This window comes from Falco rusticolus, chromosome 8, assembly GCF_015220075.1.
Source record: "Falco rusticolus isolate bFalRus1 chromosome 8, bFalRus1.pri, whole genome shotgun sequence".
In the NCBI taxonomy this organism is placed as follows: Eukaryota; Metazoa; Chordata; class Aves; order Falconiformes; family Falconidae; genus Falco; species Falco rusticolus.
In genome coordinates, this window is record NC_051194.1 from 20,701,999 (window position 1) to 20,720,509 (window position 18,511).

General features: G+C 51.3%; 1 protein-coding gene across 3 annotated transcripts; it reads right to left on the reverse strand.

The window, feature by feature from the left end:
- Positions 1-10,570: 10,570 nt before the first annotated feature.
- LOC119151992 (protocadherin-10-like) lies at positions 10,571-17,770 on the reverse strand. 3 transcript variants are annotated; one of them, XM_037396464.1, is made up of 5 exons: positions 17,039-17,770; positions 13,636-16,580; positions 12,433-12,527; positions 12,276-12,364; positions 10,571-12,027 (listed from the first exon to the last, which is right to left on the reverse strand). In XM_037396464.1, exons 2-5 carry the CDS (start codon positions 16,120-16,122, stop codon positions 11,768-11,770), a joined length of 2,931 nt encoding a protein of 976 aa, XP_037252361.1. In that variant the 5' UTR covers positions 16,123-16,580; positions 17,039-17,770; the 3' UTR covers positions 10,571-11,767. The 3 variants fall into 3 exon arrangements, with proteins under 3 accessions (XP_037252361.1, XP_037252362.1, XP_037252360.1); XM_037396465.1 differs by lacking the exon at positions 17,039-17,770 and having other exon boundaries at positions 12,469-12,527; positions 13,636-16,733; XM_037396463.1 differs by lacking the exon at positions 17,039-17,770 and having other exon boundaries at positions 13,636-16,733.
- Positions 17,771-18,511: the final 741 nt, after the last annotated feature.

Below are 18,511 nucleotides of genomic sequence, written 5' to 3' on the forward strand. Positions count from 1 at the left end.
CGCCCCCCACTCCAATCCTGCCTATAAGCGTACAGGAACCGAACCAGGTCTGCTGCTAGCCCGGGTTCGGTCCTCCCAGCCCCGTGTCCCGGAGGGAACCGGCGCTGCGTGCTGCCGGGGCCGCCCCGCTCCCCGCGGGCACAGCACAGACGAGCCGTCGGGGCCCTCCGATGCTGCTCCCCACGGCGGGGCTGGAAGCCACCTCGCCCGTTGGCAGTCCGCCGCGTGGGTGCCTGGCAGGGAGCGACATGTTGTGACTCCTAGTAAAACAGCAGGAGTTGGAATTTAAACCCTTTATTTCCAAGGGTTATGCTAACTGGGTGGCGGAGATCCAGGTTCTCCCTCCCGGAGATGCTTTCTGAATTGTGGCAATCGCTGTATGGAGGCGAAATTAAAAGAACCCCATGAAGAAAAGCAATACTGCCTTTGACACGAACCTCCCCCAGCCTTGGGCAGTACGGGCAGCGAGACAGGCAGAGCTGAGGGCCAGTGACCCCACACCTTCCTCCCTGACACAGGGTCTTAAGAGAGGAAGGGTATGTACAGGGAGAAACTGCTTACGCCCTGTGAGACCTGTCCTGGAACTAATGACGATGCTTTAAGCTCCAGAAAAAGCCATCACAGACCTTTCAGCAACACTGCGTTCAATTTTAATGTATAAAATGGGCTTTTCTTTGCTCTGTAGGGAGAAGCACAAAAGCAACAGGTTGTTTATACTACTGAATAAACTAAATGCAGGTCTCTGAGGGATCTTACACAAACCACTTACCTTGAAACACAACCCCACGGGAAGGTGAACTATGAAGGGATGCATGGTTAATGTTTTACGTCTTCAGAGCAGCATCCAAGTGGCTGGCTCAGCACCAGCTAGCATTAGGTATCACGAAAGGTAGGGGCTGTGGTTATAATCTGGAATGTAGAAATAACTTGTAAGGTATAAGCAGCTGGACATTTGGGGCTGCAGTTTAGTGGAGCATGATATAAAAGTTAACCCTAAAGGCTAAGGGCTTAAATTAAGTCTTGAAGCTGAAGGTTAATTGTTAGAGTCTGAAGGGAAAGTGCATTTATTATTAGGATGCATGCCATAGTGTGGTTTTAAAAAAGAAATAGGAAGCATGGCAATCTTTTCTGCTCAGTGGCAGCTGGGCTCAGTAAAAGGCACTTCTGTGAATGCAGGTGAGAGACACTCTCAGCAATAACAGCAGAAGAATATTAAAGTCTGTTACATTTTTCATAGCTCCTGACATTTACAATATAATTCCACTTCCTTGCATTCACCATGCTTCCCATGCCCAACAGATTTAGTGCAGGGGTGAGTTTTCTTCATTTCAGCCTCTGTAAATAAAGTAAGACAATTATGCACTTGCAGGAAAAAGAATTCTTTCTTCCTTGCTCTGCAGTAGGGAGAATTGTGTGAAATGATGGCTTGCCACAGAAAGGAGAATCAGGTTGTAAAAGTGGGGGATCTTGTGTTAAGATGGCCAGTGAGCATAATGTGAGGGGTGTGTGTGTGGGCTATCAGAGATGGAGGTCTTTGTAATTTCAGGCAGAAACCATGTAAAACCTCACACCCTGCTCCCCCAGCAATTTTCTTTCCTACCCATAGGTTCCCCTAATAACACAGATTTCCTGAAATGCCCACCAGAAAGGGAATGAAGGGAAATTCCAACACTGGTACAGGGTTCCTGGTCAGATAGTGGCTGGTTTATCCAGTTTTCAGTGTTCTGCCCATCTTTCTTCCTTCTTTCTGTAACAACAACTACAAATATCGCACAGCAGAAATTCTTACAGACCGTTAAATCGGACAAATCTCTCACCATACACCGTAGTTTTTTCTTTCACTTTCCTTTCCTGCACATCTGCTGTGCAGGTCCTGAAGGCCATCTTCTTTTTTCTTTCACAGACCTCCCAAACACATATGTCCTCAATGAGTTTCCTAGGCCAGGTCACAGAATAAAGCAGAGAATGAGGAAAACCCACAACAGCAACAAAATTGTTTTCTGCACTGATAAGTGTTCTTCAATTACTTATCACTTTGTCCCCCTGACAAATTGTCACCACAGTGAGCAAATCTTTTAAAATAACACACACATTTTAAAGGAATGTGTAATGAAATGATCTGTTGCTGTTTTGCTAATTTTCAGTGATGACCTCCTCATTAACAAACTCAAAAAAGGGAAATATAAGGCATATCCAAAATAACAAACTTGCAAAGTAGAACCTTCTAACAAAATAAGCAAAGCCAGAAGGATTAACTTCCTCATTTTTTTCCCTTATTCCACCATAATTGCCTTTAGAGTGAAAAGCTCAGCTGTACTGTTCATCACTTGGAGGACACATCCATAAAGACAAAATGGAAGCATGCTCTGAAAGATCAGCCAGATATACATGCAGACGAGAACTCAGCCCTCCCCAGAGCAAAGGCATGTAGAAGTGTTTGGGGAAGAGAGAAAGAGGTGGGGAATCAGGGTGGAGGGAGCCACTATTCAAAGCAGGAAAAAAATGTTCATTACCCGCATGCAGACTCTGCTTCTGCTGGTACAGATTTTTAAGCAGGTACTGGTAGTGATGAGGGTGCAGGGTTAGGCACTGGGGGTTGTCCTTGTACAATTTGACAGGAAGGCACAAGCTTCCCTTTGCACAAGCTTTCTCTAAGCTGCAAATCCAGTACAAACCTCTGCCCACATTGCCAGCAGAAAGAGGTGAATTGTCATCAGTGATTCCCAAAGGCCTGGGCAGTTTGGAAAACTGATAGGACCAGCTGGTCCTCTTCCACCTCTCCTAGGTCATACCACAGTCTTAGCAAAAACTTAGCAAAAGCTCTTCTCAATGCCTTATATTCCCCAGACTTCTGATGTTTAAGGTTAGATGAATGATCCTGGGCATTGTCAGGGAAAGACACTTCTGCTCAAGCAGTACCAAAATTACGAGGTTGCCTATGTTTGAGGTGGGAGTTCAAAAAGCTGGGGCAGTCAGCAGAGCCTGGCTGGTGTGCAACCAGTAGCAAGGCATGGTTAGTACAGGGTACATCCAGGCCTTGCTAGGCTCCTGGAATCTCGGTTCCAAATGAGTGAAACAAACTGGTTTTCTTGATAGCTGTGCAGAATATTGCATTGGGCTATATGTTGTAAGCAAATGTAATGCAAAAAGGGAAATGTCCAAATTGTCTCTTTTCTCTCTGTGGCCACAGCAACATGTCCATCTCTTTTAGGTTAAAGAAAGGAAAAACATGTAATCACAGAATCACAGAATAGTTGCATTTGGAAGACGTCTCTGGACAACATCTAGTCCACTCCCCTCAGCTCAAAGCAGGTTGCCCAGGACTCTGTCCTATAACTGATTTTACTCCCCGTGTTTGATTCTTTGGGATCAGCTTTCAGCATTTGCAAGCTGAAAAAGTGGATTTGTTTGAAGAGTTTTGCTTGGTTTGTTTTCTTAGAGATGTGTCTGCATCATTCTTGTTTTGGAAGCCTTTTTATGTACATGAGCTTAAAAACATTCTCTGTCTTTGTCAAGCCTGCTGTTCTCTACTCATCTTTAAGGCAACAACCAGCAGTATGCATACCAAAAGATTTTACTGAAAAAAATCCACTGTAAAGCAGCAAGCAATCCAGTGAATCCAGAAATGCCAATGAATGACAGCCCCACAACCCCAACCTAGAAAACACTAAAAGCTGCATCTAGATTGGGACATAATTTGCCACCAAAATTAAATAAACAAACAAACAAACAAACAAATAAATAAATAAATCAGGCCTTAAGCACCAATGACGTTCATGAGGAAAACAAAAGCTAGTGCAGATTAGCAGCCTTTTCACTTGGAACTGGTGTTAAAAACAAACAAACAAACAAAAAAAACCCCAGAAGCCTGACTCTCAGTCTCAGCCCTTGTAACAAATCCAGATAACACACAGTCCACTGTGTTTTGCCAACTGCAAGATACCAGGAACTGCAAATTTCCATCAGCCACCCTGGTGGCAGCATGCACACCTTTCCCTGGTCTCTAATTTTTTTCCTTTCCTCAACGTTTTGGTCTCTTTTGGGCCGGTGCACACTCAGGCCCGCTCCACATGAAAACACACGCTTATGAGATCTGCTGTCTCTGGTTGCTGCCCAAGGCCTTAGTTTGGCCAAAGGTCTTACTAGAAAGCTGTAGATTGAGGGATTCTGCAGCTGCTTTATTTGTTCCCAAGGATGTCAGGCAAATGCTGTTCTCCCAATTTTTTGCTAACATAGTCTCCTAGTCCACTGCCTTGTTTACCATTTCTTGGCTTTTCCACTGAATTCCAGAAAGAAACCAGACACAATCCTAATGAAAAGCTCGGCATGTAAAGGGAGAATTTATATTTCACTTCTTTCTTTTGTTATTGGTTTTACAAGTGATTGCTCATCAGAAACCAATTACCCCAGAAAGGCTTGGGTTTGGGTCCCTACTGATGTTAGCAGGATGAATAGCCTCATTTACAATCTCTCAACTGGAAAACAAAAAGTAATGATAATAATAACAATAAAAAAAGTCTTTCCTAATTCTCTCTGCCTCTGCTGTAATTCACAAGAAAATTAAACTAATAACTCTCTTCTGTGAGCATGTTATGCAGATGCCAGGAGTCAGGGATAAATGGATGAAACTATCCCAGGCAAAGTCCCTGGGGAACGAACCTCTGAGCAGACAACTGTTATGCCTTGCAAGATTCAGAACTTCTCCAGAAATGCAATCTATACAGAGAGAAGGCTGTTTCATTTTTCTTTCTTCTTCCCCCCCACTCCTTTTCACTTGAATTCCACCTTCAGACAACAAAAACTTCCATGATTTTTTTGCTGGACTCATTTCCCACTCCACCTCCATTTACTGTATGCATATAGATGTTCTTTGTGAGGACAATTTTCAATGCCAACAGAATCAAGCTTTTCACAAGTGGCTGCCAGAGTGGTCTTCCTTCTTAATTCCTTTAGCAGACAGACAGTGCTTTACTAGATAAGGAAGGGTTGAGGGAAGACAGGACTGTCCCCATTTTGTTCCCAGGCTCTGTGCTGTGATTTGTCCCTGCAGCTCAGATCCAAGTTTTAATATTTTTTTCATCTTTTAAAAGACGATATAACATTAAACCAAAGTCTGTGACTCATCCCTGATGGTCTCCAAGACAGAAGGAGCAGACATGATCTTCTAGTTCCTCCCTTGCAAGACTGCAAGTGTCTTGCTGGTCAGCTGGGATATCAGGTGTAAATTCACCCTGGTTTTCAGACACCACAACACTGCACACAAAATGGCTCAGTAGACACAAGCAGCAGCAGATAGGATGGTTTCATCCCAGCTGAGTGCTGGTGGTGCTGTGCAGCATGTGGGTAACATGGACAGGGCACAGTTTTTACTGGGGCTTTGGCAGTTTGCAGCATGGGATCTTCATTGTTTCACAAGATGACTGAGGCTGAAAGGGATGCCTGGAAGTGACTGGGTCTGCTTTCTGTTCACAGCAGGGTCAGATTTGATCCATCCTCACCAGTAAACTATAACAGATATAAAACTTGAGCCAAAAGAGTGGCAGAAAAGAGGGCATGAGGGTGGACCCTGCAACTACAGTAGGAGCATGCTGAAGTCTGTTCAGATATCAAAGGAATACAACCATCATGGTAAGTGTCATCTGACAGGCACTGGGGAAGTCAAGTGGCTCATGTCATGTGGCACAACCAGACCAGAGGACTCTTGGGGAACATGGGAAAAAGTTGAACCCCAGCTGTAGATCTCCTTACATACTGGGACAACTACCAGATTATTTTGCACAGGGAAACTAAGGGGAAGAAAAGATGGTTTAGGTAAGCAAAATGAATATAACATTGCATTTCCTGGCAATAGAAAAATTAAGCTTTAGTTTCAGGGTCTGATTTCAGGATTACATTCCTGAGTTTGGTCTTCTAGAGGAGACTCAAAGCAAATACCAAATATGTTCCTCTGGTCTCTGATAAAATGCCACTGACAGACAGGTGCTGGGCACATAGGGCTTTATCTCCACTTCTGGTAAATGATATTAAAGAAAGATCAAGAAGGAGATTGGGGACAACAGGGATCCTACAGTTGGGATTCGGCCTCAGGTCAAACTCCTTACATTTAGATACCTGGATGGAGTATCTGTACTTAGGGGAACTTTGGAGATTTAGTCAATACAGACTGAAAAACTGCAGCACAAGAGCAGTGATAAACCGGGTGCAAAAGAGCAGCAGCTCTTTAACAGAAAAATAAAGCCTAGAGCCCTCAGCTCTCACCCTTGTCAGTATGAAAAATATTTGCTTTTAGTTAAAACACCAGCAAATATGAACATGGACTTAAGAGGAGACTCATCAGACTAGTCAGGCTTCCCTGTGATGCTAGACTCTAACCTCTGAATTTCAGATAGACTTGGGCTGAAAAAAACCCTGTAGAGATCTGTCTTTGCGCCACAATGATTTCCAGTGCTTTTTAGGGGAAGATTTGGATAGAGAAATTCAGTGACTCATTGCAATGGAACAGAACAAATTCAGACAGCTCCTCTTTTCTCTGGGTTCACATAGCAATTTAACCCCAATTTTTCTATTTCACGTGCAGTCTGCTATCACAGAGTCTCTGCATCCCAGCCTATCATAAATCCTACTAATGCTCGTAATAATTTTCTTGATTGATGGTTGCTTTTCCCACTTCTTTTTAGGTAAGCAAAAAGTATAAGTATGATCTGTTTTCTGTGCAGGCAAAATGTATGATAAGACATTTCTGGAGCTATTTAATGATATTTTCTGTTGTAGACATTATTGAAATGAGCGGATTTAATATGAAGACCTTAGTGAACCTTCTGGGAATCTTTGCGCTCTCTTCATTTCTTCTGATGCATTTTTTCACCTGTTGTTGCAGATATTCCTAGCAATGAATTAAAATAAATATCTTATCACAAATGCCTGCAGTTCCTCTGGATGTATTTCTGATGGTTGACTGCACAAATGTTTTATTTTTCAATCCGTTTAACATGAACTTGTTTGCCCTGCTTCCTGGCATTGGAGAAACACTTTGAATTCCGAATGCTGAAATAAAAATCACTGCTATTGTTTAAAACATGCAAAAATGTATCATTTATTCAAATGTAAGATTTGTAAATCATTAAATTTCATAGGAGGCAAATCATTAGTCAAAGTGCAGACTGCACTAGAGGTCATATTTAATTTATTTTCAAAGCCTTCATTCGTGCTTTTTGGTCCAGTATGTCGTAAGTTATTCAATGCACAAAGGTGTCTACTTATGTCTCACAATAATTAAGCTGATTAAGTCATATTATCACTAACAGGAAGCATTAATTTCACTTGAGTGAACACTGCAAACAGAGTCAGTGACATTTCCACCACTTAGATTGAAAACACATTATAGGCAAACCAGGGAGGCAAAAGCTTCACTTAGCCCCAGCCTGTTTCTTCATCTGATCTCTGTGGAGGAGTTGGCAACTGATTTTTTCAGAGCAGTAAGAAAAGAAGAGGTGCAAAGGAGCAGGCAAAATCAGCACGTGACAACCATGCAGACCATTTTTCAGTGTGGCAGAGGCTAAATTATTATGACAAAAACTAAAGGATATTTATTTCTACAAAATATCTACTGAGCTCAAAAAGGAAGCAGGAGGAGGCGATCCAGCCAAGAACAGCAGGCAGTTCTGTACAGTGAGTGCAGGGAGGTATTTAAGACACTGAGGCAATTTGAAAAGAAATCAGGATGGACCTTGACCCCGTCTTGGCTAAATTAAGGTGTGTTTGTTCTGGCATCATCTGCAAGTGAGAAGAGAAGAAAACAAAGCCCTGCCATCTTTGGAGACTGTAATTAGCCACTAAGTGCCACAGACTTCAGGCTGGAATCAGGACTCTCCAAGGTCAATGAGCAGACTCCAGTGGTCCCCATGGATTTTAGCGCTGTCCTGCTGATACTGACCACTCTGGGGAGCTGAAACTGCCTGTATCCCTGGCTCTACCCAGCCTAACCTGACTGTATGCCAGTGCTGTGTCCCTGCTAAGGTTTCTGGGAGCTTCACCAGCTGCTACTTGACTTCATGCATGGCAGACCGAAGTAGAGCTGAGCACCAGCCCCTCTAGGTCTTCCTCTTTGTCCTCTTTTCTCTCTACCTCTGGATTAATTTTGTCTCTCTGGTACATATTTTCAAGTCATTACAGAGAGATAAGTCTATCCAAAGAGTCTCTTCAACAATAGCAAGAGCATGAAAAAACCCTATTTGTGCTGTTGCCCAGAAGCACTATGGGCCTGCCTAGCATGGCCTGCAGCGTTTTTCAGCCAAGTGCACCACATGGCAGCTTTCCCGTTGTTGTAGAAGCAAATCTCACACTGGCTGGCAGGTCCCTGAAAGCCAGATATGCCTCTGGATCTCTGAGAGATCTGGAATATATGAGAGGGGCATACAGAGAGTGTTCTGTTTAGTATGTCTCCAAAGCAGCTCTCATGCCCAGTGCATTACCACACTACAGAACCTTGCTAATGCTCATGAACTGTGCAGGACTGTAAGCACAGGAAGAGTTGTAAAAATAACTGGTTATAGGGCAAAGACCTTGCATTTTTAATGACACCCTGTACCTATGGGAGCTCTTCAGAAGAGATCTCATCTATTAGATGGACGATTCTGACCAGGCATGCCCTTTGAAGAAGGGATAGTAGTGTGGCTGAATTAGGTTTAAGCAAATCCTCTCTCTGCTAAAGCAAGCTCCTTTTTATTTTCCTTTTTATCAATGTGTTGATTGAGAGAAAAGATTGAAACTGAGCTCTTGTCAGCCCAGGATTTCCTTCAACTAAGTAAAAGGAGATCATCAGGGAACGTGGGGTGTCAGGACGCTAGGTGGGCTTTGTATTGACCCTCAAATCTCTTTTGGAAAAGGCCTGACCTGAACATGCAAACCTGGGGATCAGCAAGAGGCACAGACGTGTGCGTATCTATCTCATCTCTTGTGCTGGGGATGGCCAGGAGTAATGGAGAGGAGAGGGAGGCAATTTACTGGACATCAGTTGAGCCGTGGTAGTAGGGGTTAAAAAAATGCCAAGAAAATACACTGGAGAGTGACACACTTGTGGGGAGGTGGCAAAAGCTGGCTGCTTGGTTGCTCCACCCCAAGAATTTCCGAAGACAAAAATGTAAAGCATCACTTTCAAATACCTGTGGCTTTGGGGATCAATTTTGAGACCAATTTCCCTATGGGAAGCCACACTTGGGAATCTGATAAAAAATGCCAGATCCATGTGTTCATTTAGTTCCTGGATACCATGAAGTACATGTACCAGGTGCTTTTGCTCTGTAAGCTAAAATATAGCTAATGGCTTGGCTCTGCTGCAAAGGGGCTGTGGCTGAACGGCTGAGGGCTCACAGGAGAGGTGCTGCAGCCCTCTCCTAATGCCTGACCAGCTTCACCTGAAAATGGCAGGGAAGATATCGCCAGAGATAATCCAGGAGAGGGAGCTGCTTGCTGCCCCACAGGGAATCTGATCTATTTGACGCTTTTGTTACTTCTTGAAGGCAATTATTAATTTTATTATATCACTTTGCATAACTCTCTTGTTCTTTTGAAGGAGTAAAACAGGCTAACGCTCTACAGAGGTCTCAGGCAGTGGCTGTCTGGTTTTGGTTTTTTTTTTACCCTCTGCAGAGGCTATTGAAGAATGCACTCAGCATAAGATCCCTCATCCTACCAACTAATTGGGACAGGGAATATTTCATCTACTCACAGCCAGGCACATGTGAGCTGGGACTGAAGTCACCAGAAGCAGCCAGGTCCCTTTCATGTCCAAAGACACTGTCCTCCTGAGTCGCTGGCTCCCAGGGGGCTGCTTTGAGTGCTCCCTGCCTCCTGCTTCCACTAAAGAGCACAAGCACGTTGCCCACTTGTAGACAAGGGCTTTTCTGGGTTAATCCCAAAAGCCGCATTGCAGCCTCCCCAAGCCAGTCGCTGAGTAAGCAGGGGGTAAGAGAAGGACAGCCATGGTGTGGCCATCTCAGGGCTTCACCCAAAGCTGAACCACTTCCCACATCAAGTTGAGAGCCATCCCACCAGCTGATACTGACTTGCCTGTTCCCAGGCAGTTGGTCCCTACACCTGGCACACATCCAGATTATCTCTGTGACTCCCGAGACAAGCTGGTGGGTGGAGAGCATCCAGGGGAAAGCTTAAGTGAACCATAGAAAGCAATGCACAATACCAACAGCAAACCATTACTGCCAGATCCAGCCCCTCTCCCCAGCAGTTCAAAGCTCCTTATGCCCATACCTTGCTGCCAATCCCTGCAGAGTCTCTGCCCAAGCTGGAGCATAGAGCAAGATGCTGCATGACATCTCCAGCACACAGCTTCTCCTGGACAGGACCCTAAAGTTCTCCCGCATCCAGGGAAAGAGGGAAGGGGACCTTGAGCCCCCAGTATCCAGGTGAAGTGAATAAAGTGAGCTCTTCTGGGATGCTCCAACAACTAAGGAGGCCAGAGGGGGACACATCTCCTGGAGCCAAGAGCTCTGCTCCAAGAGCTGACAGCAATTCCTGCTGTCATATGCAGCTCAGGGACAGCCAGCAGCCAGGGTGAGCTATTAAAATACAATTTATTGGTACAAATCAGACATCATGAAACAAACCTGGTTTAGAAAAAGCTGTCATGTTCTGCACAGATGGATTGGAAATGAACTGTCCCATGACAGGAGCAATTGGCAATGGTGGCAAACAGACTGGGTGGACAGGTGTAGGCTGGGCAGGGTAGGGGAGAGACTGTTCTGGGGCTGGAGTTCTGCCCTGGAGGGCTCTTGACAGCCAGCTAAAAGTCCTCAAAGAGAAGCAGGGCACAGCAGGAGGTATCTGTCCTGTGCAGTGCAGGGGTTCCCCAGGTGTTCAGGACTTGGGGAAAACAGAGATCCAGGTGAGGGCAGGGGGAGGAAGGAGGAGGACTGTCACCTGCGCTGGGGCCCTCTCCAATGGCTTGAAACTGTCTTTTGTTCAGATGATGTTGCCTTGAACTAAGAGAGTTATCCAGCAGGGCCTCACCTTGTTCATCTCTCAGCTGCTTAAGCTTTCAGCTCTTCTGGCCATCCAACCTGTGTGTCCTCCAGCCCATGCTGTTCCTGAAGCAAAGGCTGGTCCTGTATTCTAGGCTTTGGGTCTCCAGCCCTGCAAGTGTTGGGTCATGGTTTGAAGGGCAGCACCCAAAATGGCTGGGGTTTGCACTCATTTCCTGGAGAAGACAGACACCAATGGCTGCTCTGGTCATGCAACACATCCCACTGGATCTCAGGGACAGAGAAACGGTCTCTGTCCCAGTACATAAGGTCAGGCTTGACTGAACCAGGCTTGGTCTGCATACATTTTCCATGCCTATTGGGACAGAAATACAGACATGCAGCTCAATACATTCACACAGCCAAACAAGACAAAGAAGTGACAATGTTTACAGAGATGGACAACCCCTAAGGGGACATGGGAATAGGTAAACTCAAGGCATATTTGCTTAAATCTGGTTATATGACTCCCCATAGCACTTACTGCCAACATAGCTCTGCAGAATGAGATGGGAGTAATGCCCTCCTGCCCCCCCCCCCCCCCCCCCATCACTTTTCAGTCTTTTGTCCTTAAATCCTTTCCCCACACTCTGGTGAGCCACTATCCCAGCAGCCCCACAAAGTCCGGAGTGGTCCATACATGGAGTGTGCTGTGGGTGGACCTAGCAGCTGAAATAATGCGAATGATTCCCAGGGCTTTGGGCAGAGCCACCCAGGCCCAGTGCTGGTCACTATTTCAGGTCATTGTTGATAACCACACTGTCATGCATGTCACTGTAAGTTGTCATCTTTTTCCTCTTGCCAAAGGTGGAGAAGCTGTTCTTGTTCTCCCGGCTCAGGAAGAGGGGCCCGTCTTTACTGGAGAGTAGGGTGGGCGTGCCAGGGATATAGACATTGTGCTGATAATCCAGGGCTTCGATGTGCCCTGGGTACAAGGGGCTGTACTGGGGTGTCCAGATGCTGTTGGTGCCTGTTGAAGCCTTCTGAAACTCTGGAGGAAAGATGAGCATAAGACTGGCTCAGGGGAGGTCACACCCATAGCTCAGTGAGACAGTAACATCCATGTCCCAGCATGCAAGCCTGTGCCCATATGTCACTGACCTCCCCTCTGAGCCTGGACACCCTTTCCACCCCACAAACCTCTACCGCTGCTAGTAACAGGGATGTGTTCCCCCCACAGCACCTCCACCAAGTGACAAGAAGGTCTGGTTTTCCCAGCCCCGGTGCCCCAATACTTACCAGAGACAGGGGTCACCAGTGTGCACAGCCTCTCATGCTCCTTCTGGAGGGCTCTGCGGATTTCCCCCATGTCCTCCAGGCTCTGGGAGCTAAAGAGAAGAGACCAACTCAAAGCTGCATCAGAGATAACATCCCTGTCCCCACAGCCCCCTTCCACCTGCTCCCTCTGTTCCTGCAGTGCTGGATTTGGTACCTCTTCAGGGCAGGTTGCTGTGTGCTTGGAGGCAGCCAGTCCGTGTTGGGCTGCTTGATCTGGAAAACACAGGGAAGGGCAAGGGTGGTTATTGGGACCCTCTGTTAAGCAGCCCAGACCTGCCAGCACAAGGCTTCAGTAGCCAGGGATGCAGGACCCCATTGCCTCTTTCTCCATGCCCTTTGTGGAGAAGCAAGCAACATGTTCCGATTTTAAGGAAACTGAGGCAGTGTTGAACCAGCCTCAGTTCTGGACCTTCCCCACCCTCCTGAGATATTGGGGCGTCTGGGAGTTTAAATGTCAAAGTCTGTCCTTCCGGGGAGGGAGAGGGGCTTCTCCTATTTCTGTTAATTTTAAAAAGCCTTTTTTGCAGGTGTGAGCCCAGGTCTCAGGCACCAAAGGGTGAGAGGTACGGAATTTGGCTGCATACGCGATGTCCCAGGGGGATTGCAAACAACTAGGGGGAAATCCCATTAACATATTAGAGAAGTGAGTCCAGCAGTTCGAGGAGACATGTGGGGAGAGCCTCTTGGCAGCGAATCTTGGGCTCTCCTTGGAAGGGCTGTTTTATTAAAGTCAAACGTAAGTGGATTAGACGCCTCATCACTCTCCATCCTTGTAATCGTGTTTTGATGAAAGAGTCTTTCATCGGGAAAATTAGGCATTCCTCATTTCAATACCTAACAAATGTTGACATCAAAATCCCACCCCAAAGACCCCACCCCCCTCCCTGGCAGCACAGCCTGCTGCAGCACAGGCCAGGCCTAGGTGCCAGAACTGGGGACATGAGCAGTGCTGGCAAGACCAGGAGCAGCCCCGGCTGAAGCAGTGGGACACTGCAATCAGGCTTTTGCAGTGTGAACTGCTCACCCACACAAAGGAGATGCCACCCCCACCACCCCACCTGCTCCCCAGAGCACTGCAGCACCTCCATTGCCTATGATGGGTGCAAAAGGTGGCGGGAAGGGATTTCCTCTCACCTCAGCTAGCCCTGTCAGGAAGTGGTGGAGTTTCCCACTGCCTGACAGCTCCTAATTCCCGCATTGGTCAAAGGCACGAGTTATTCTCTGGGAAAATCCGTGCCTGGTTTCTCTCATGGCAGAGGCTGAGGGAAGGGTCTGGGGGGACCCGCAGAGTGCCGATAAACACTGCCAGGCACAGTGTTACCTGCTTGGAGACCTGAAGCTGGTGGCCCAGCTGGGACCGCTTACTGGGGTCCTTCTCGTTGTTCCGTGGGGGGCTGCAGGGTTTGAGGAACATGAAGTCACTCTGGGCAGACTCAGGACCAAGGCAGACCTTGTAGCAGTAGCCTGGGGGGCCAGTCCCAGGCACATCAAGGCAGGTGGCAGCTGTGGTCCCTGCAGGGGGCTGCACCATCAGGTTGGATGTCTTCAGGCCATCAGAGGAGGATCTGGACCTGGGGCAGCAGTGGCAGCGGGACAGTGAGCAGCTGTCACCTTGGCAGGAGTGCTGCTCTCTGCGGCACCGAATGGCTGTGAGGATGAGGATGGCAAGGAGGAAGGTGAAAGAGATGGAGCCCAGGGAGACAAGGAGGTAGAGAGTGACTGGGGAGGATGAGGAGGCCTCAGGGGGGAGGCTGAACTCGCTGAAGTCGGAGAGAGTCTGAGGCATGGTCTCCACCACAGAAAGCAGGAGGGACACGGTGGCAGAGAGAGCTGGCTGCCCACCATCCCGCACCTGCACCACCAGCCGCTGCTGGGTTGCATCCTGTTCCAGAAAAGAGCGGAGGGTGCGCAGCTCGCCGGTGTCTGGTGCCACACTGAAGAGGGTGAAGTCAGTGGCCTGAAGGAGCTGGTAGGAGAGGCGGGAGTTCAGCCCCGCATCTGCATCCACTGCGGATACCGTGCCCACAAGGTAGCCAGGCCTGGCTGATCGCGGCACCAGCTCGGTGGCCACGGAACCATTGCGTGGCATAGGGGAAATGATGACTGGAGCATTGTCATTCTGGTCCAGCACAAAGATGTGGACGGTGACATTGGCACTGAGTGGGGGGAAACCCGCATCCTGTGCTTGCACCTGGATCTGGAAGCTGCGGATCTGCTCGTAATCGAGGGAGCGCAGGGCATACATGTGCCCACTGTCTGAGTTGATGGACACATAGGTGCCCACAGGCATGCCATGGATGTGCTCATCAGCAATGGAGTAGGACAGATAGGCGTTTTGTTGGCAGTCAGGGTCCAGTGCACTGACAGAGCAGATGGAGGCACCTGGTGCATTGTTCTCCAACACGTAGACGCTGTAGGAAGGCTGGAGGAAGCGTGGGGCATTGTCGTTCACATCGGACACTGGGACGGTGAGGGTGCTGCGTGTCAGTAGCGCTGGAGAGCCCATGTCCCGTGCTGTGATGCTTACATTATACTCAGGCACAACCTCCCTATCCAGTGCCTGTGTGGTGACCAGCGTGTAGTAGTTGCGGAAGGAAGAACGGAGCTCAAATGGTACATCAGGGCTGACCTCACAGCTCACACGCCCATTGTCCCCAGAGTCCCGGTCCAGAACGCTGATGACAGCAATGACAGTGCCTGGTGGGGCATCCTCTAGCACGGGTGTGGACACAGAGGTGAGGGTCACCTCTGGTGCATTGTCATTCACATCAAGGAGGTGCACAAGTACCCGGCAGTGCACGGCCACAGCTGAGGGTCCACGGTCCTTGGCTTGCACGTAGAGCTCGTGGAGGCTTGCCCGCTCATAGTCCAGAGGGCCCTTCAGCAGCACCTGCCCACTCTGGGGCTCTATGTGGAAGAGCTCCCGGACGCGCGGGGGTGCATGCCCACTGAAGGAGTACTCGATCTCCCCGTTGGGGCCCTCATCCAGGTCAGTGGCATTGAGCTGGATGACCAGGGTTCCAGCAGGGGCATCTTCAGGAAGACTCACGCTATAGGAGGGCTGGTCAAAGGCAGGCACATTGTCATTTGCATCCAGCACCATGACGAGGATATGAGCTGTGCCTGAGCGCTCGGGGACACCGCCATCGAGAGCAGTGAGCAGCACCCGGTGCGCGGGTTGCTGCTCGCGGTCAAGGGCACGCTCCAGCACCAGCTCTGCAAACTTGCTGGCATCACTGCGTGTCTGCACCTCAAGCGAAAAGAAACTGTTGGGGCTGAGCCGATAGGTGTGCACCGAATTGGTACCCACATCAGGATCCTGGGCACTCTCCAGTGGGAAGCGGGCACCAAGCACAGCGGATTCAGCCACCTCCAGCACATACTCTTGCCAGGGGAAGGTGGGCGCATGGTCATTGATGTCCAGCACTTCCACCTCGATGCGGTACAGCTCCAGAGGGCTTTCGACGAGGAGCTGCAGGTGGAGCAGGCAGGTCCCCCCGGCCTCGCACACCTCCTCCCGGTCAATCCTCTCGTTCACAAAGAGGATCCCGTTCTCCAGGTTCACCTCCAGGTGCTGCCTGGCCCCGGCCCGTGACACGATGCGGAACCGCCGCGCTGACAGCGTGGACACGTCCAGCCCCAGGTCCTCACCCAGGTTGGCCACGAAGGCTCCGTGCTCCAGCTCCTCCGGCACGGTGTAGCGCAGCTGCCCACCCGCCGGGCGCGGTGCCGGGGGCCCGGCCAGCAGGAGGAACAGGAGGCAGCGGAGGAAAAGCTGCCCCCGCCCGGAGCCTGCCCAGGCACCCATGGCCCCGCAGCGCTGTCGGGGGCGCGGGGTCCCACCCGCGCCCCCGCGTCCCCCCCTCGCCTTCGCTCGCCCCTCGCACTTCCAAGGAGTTTCGGGCCCCCGGGGGCGGCGGAGTGGGGGCCCTGCCTGGAGCAGGGGGGCCGAGCCGCGGCCACCGGCGGCCACTTAACCCTTTCCCTGCTGGCCTGCTGGGCGCGGGGAGGGGATGCAATCCGGGCCGCGGTGCCACACCAGAATAGCCAGAATAGGTCTACCGGAGACGGACGCACCTGGGGAGGGGGCTCGCTCCGGGGAGGTCCCGTTAACGGCGGTGGAAGCTCCCGTGAGACCGATCGCTGCCGAGGGCACCGGTATAACCCCGCAGATGCTGCGCTCGTCCCCGCGGTAGATTAAGAGGAGCCCGGATCGCGGCGGCTGCCAAATCCCCCGGCCACGTCCCCCGCCGCGCTGGTCCTAACCTTTACCAGATGGTTAAGCCCCTCCAGACTTGATTACATTTCCCTGCACACCGTTTTCCTTGTAATGCGGAGTTTTTAATTACCGGAGCAGGGGGGATTACAGCCCTGGATAAAGCTGAGCCCATCAGTGCGGAGGCACAGAAAGACCCCCTCCCTTCCCCTCCTTCCCCGCCTGCTCCCACCCCCGACACCCCGCCTGCCCACAGCACCGCGCCGCTAATCCCGCTCCCCCACCGGACAGCCCGCTGTCAGCCCCCTCGTGCTCTCGGGGCACGATCCCGCCAGAGACCCGAGGACCTTTTCCCCCCACCCCCCAGCTCCCCCCACGGGCACAAACTTTCCGACCCCCGCGGAAGACGAGGTGGGGGCGGGCTCGGACCGAGCCTCCGGTCCCCCACCGGCCCCCGCAGGGCGGCAGACGGAGCCCCCTGCGCCCCCCCTCCGCCCCGGCCCGGTACCGATCGCGGTCCCTCCGCTGGCCGATCCGTTCTCCCCGCAGACCCGTCTCCAGCCGCCGTCGTGCCCGGGCAGCTCCGCGCGGCGCCTCCCACCGGCGCCGTCCCCGGGGGCGCTCGGTAACGGGACGGGGCGGCCGCCTCCCCCCCCGCCCCGCGGCTGCTTAGGGCGCGGATAATCCTCTAACGATCTAGTTAAGGGCTCGGCGGGGCTCGGAGCGGCTTTAGCTGTGCAGTGATATTTCACCGCCTTTGTCTCTGCCTCACGGTCCCCGGTGAGAAGGGAACCGCCGGCTTCAACGCTCCCCCCTCCCGGGGACCCGCGGGGGAGGCAGGCTGCAGGGGCGACCAGAGGGCGCGAGAGGCGGCGAGGCTGGAGGGGCTCGTCGGGCTGCGGAAAGGGGGTTTGGTCCCTGGGAGGGCAGCACGACCCACGCGGGACGTGCCGCGCTCGTGGGGCGGCCGCTTAGCGGGGGGGGCGCGGGTAGGGGCGGGGGGCGCCGCGGGAGGGAGCGGTGCGGACGGGTCACGCGTGGGCCCGGCCGCTCGCAGGTGGAATCGGGACGGCTCCCGGTAAGTGACGCCCGGGGTGCGTGGGAAGCGCCGATCACGGCCGGCCCGGCCCCCGCACCGTCTCCCACGCCAGGGCCACCCCTGGCGGCGTCGTAGTCATCTCCCCCTCGTTTCTTTCTCATCCCACCACCCCCCCCCCATCCCCGATCTGACCCCCCCCGCGCCCTGCCTCACCGCCCAGCCCTACCCGGGGCTGGGACCCCGGAGGTGGGAAGGCTGGGGCAGGGCTGCTCCGGGAGTCCCCCGAGGGCTGGCCAGGCCAGAGGGAGGATCGGGGGGGTGGTGGGGGGGGCGTGGGGGTGGAGGAACGAACGAACTAACCACACTGGACACAGAGATTTTCGAGGGTTTCGTTTCCCTTCAGTCCTCCCCCGTCCCTGATGAAGAGCGTTGTGGGAAATCCTCAGAGAGACTCTCGCCCTTTTGTTTGATTCAGATAAAAATATTCATGCCCCCCGCCCCCCAACAGGTGCAACCTATTCCGGCAGGATCCGTGCCCCCCGCCCCCTGCCCGGTCCTGCCTGCCCTTTTCCTGCTTGGCGGCCCCTGCCCTACTCCCCCTGCCCAGCTCTCCATGGCTGCTTGCTTCCTTGGGGGGAGATCCATCCTCGTGTCCCCCCTCACCTGCTTCCCCCCACCCCGAGGGACGTCACAGGATAGTCCCATCCTGTTCCTTTTCCTGCCTCCCCCAACCCTGGGGTCCATTCCTGCCTCCCCCCAGCCCCCACGATTCCAGGGGACCAAGGTCAAAAGTGGGGGGCTTGAGAGTGGGTACAGGCTTGTTTCGAGGATCCCTTCCCTGAAGGAAATAGCACAGGCTGAGGGTGGTTGGGGGTGCTGCAGAGGGATGTGGGATGCAAAAAAGAGCCTTGTTTGGAGCAACATAGCAGAGGAGGGTGAACA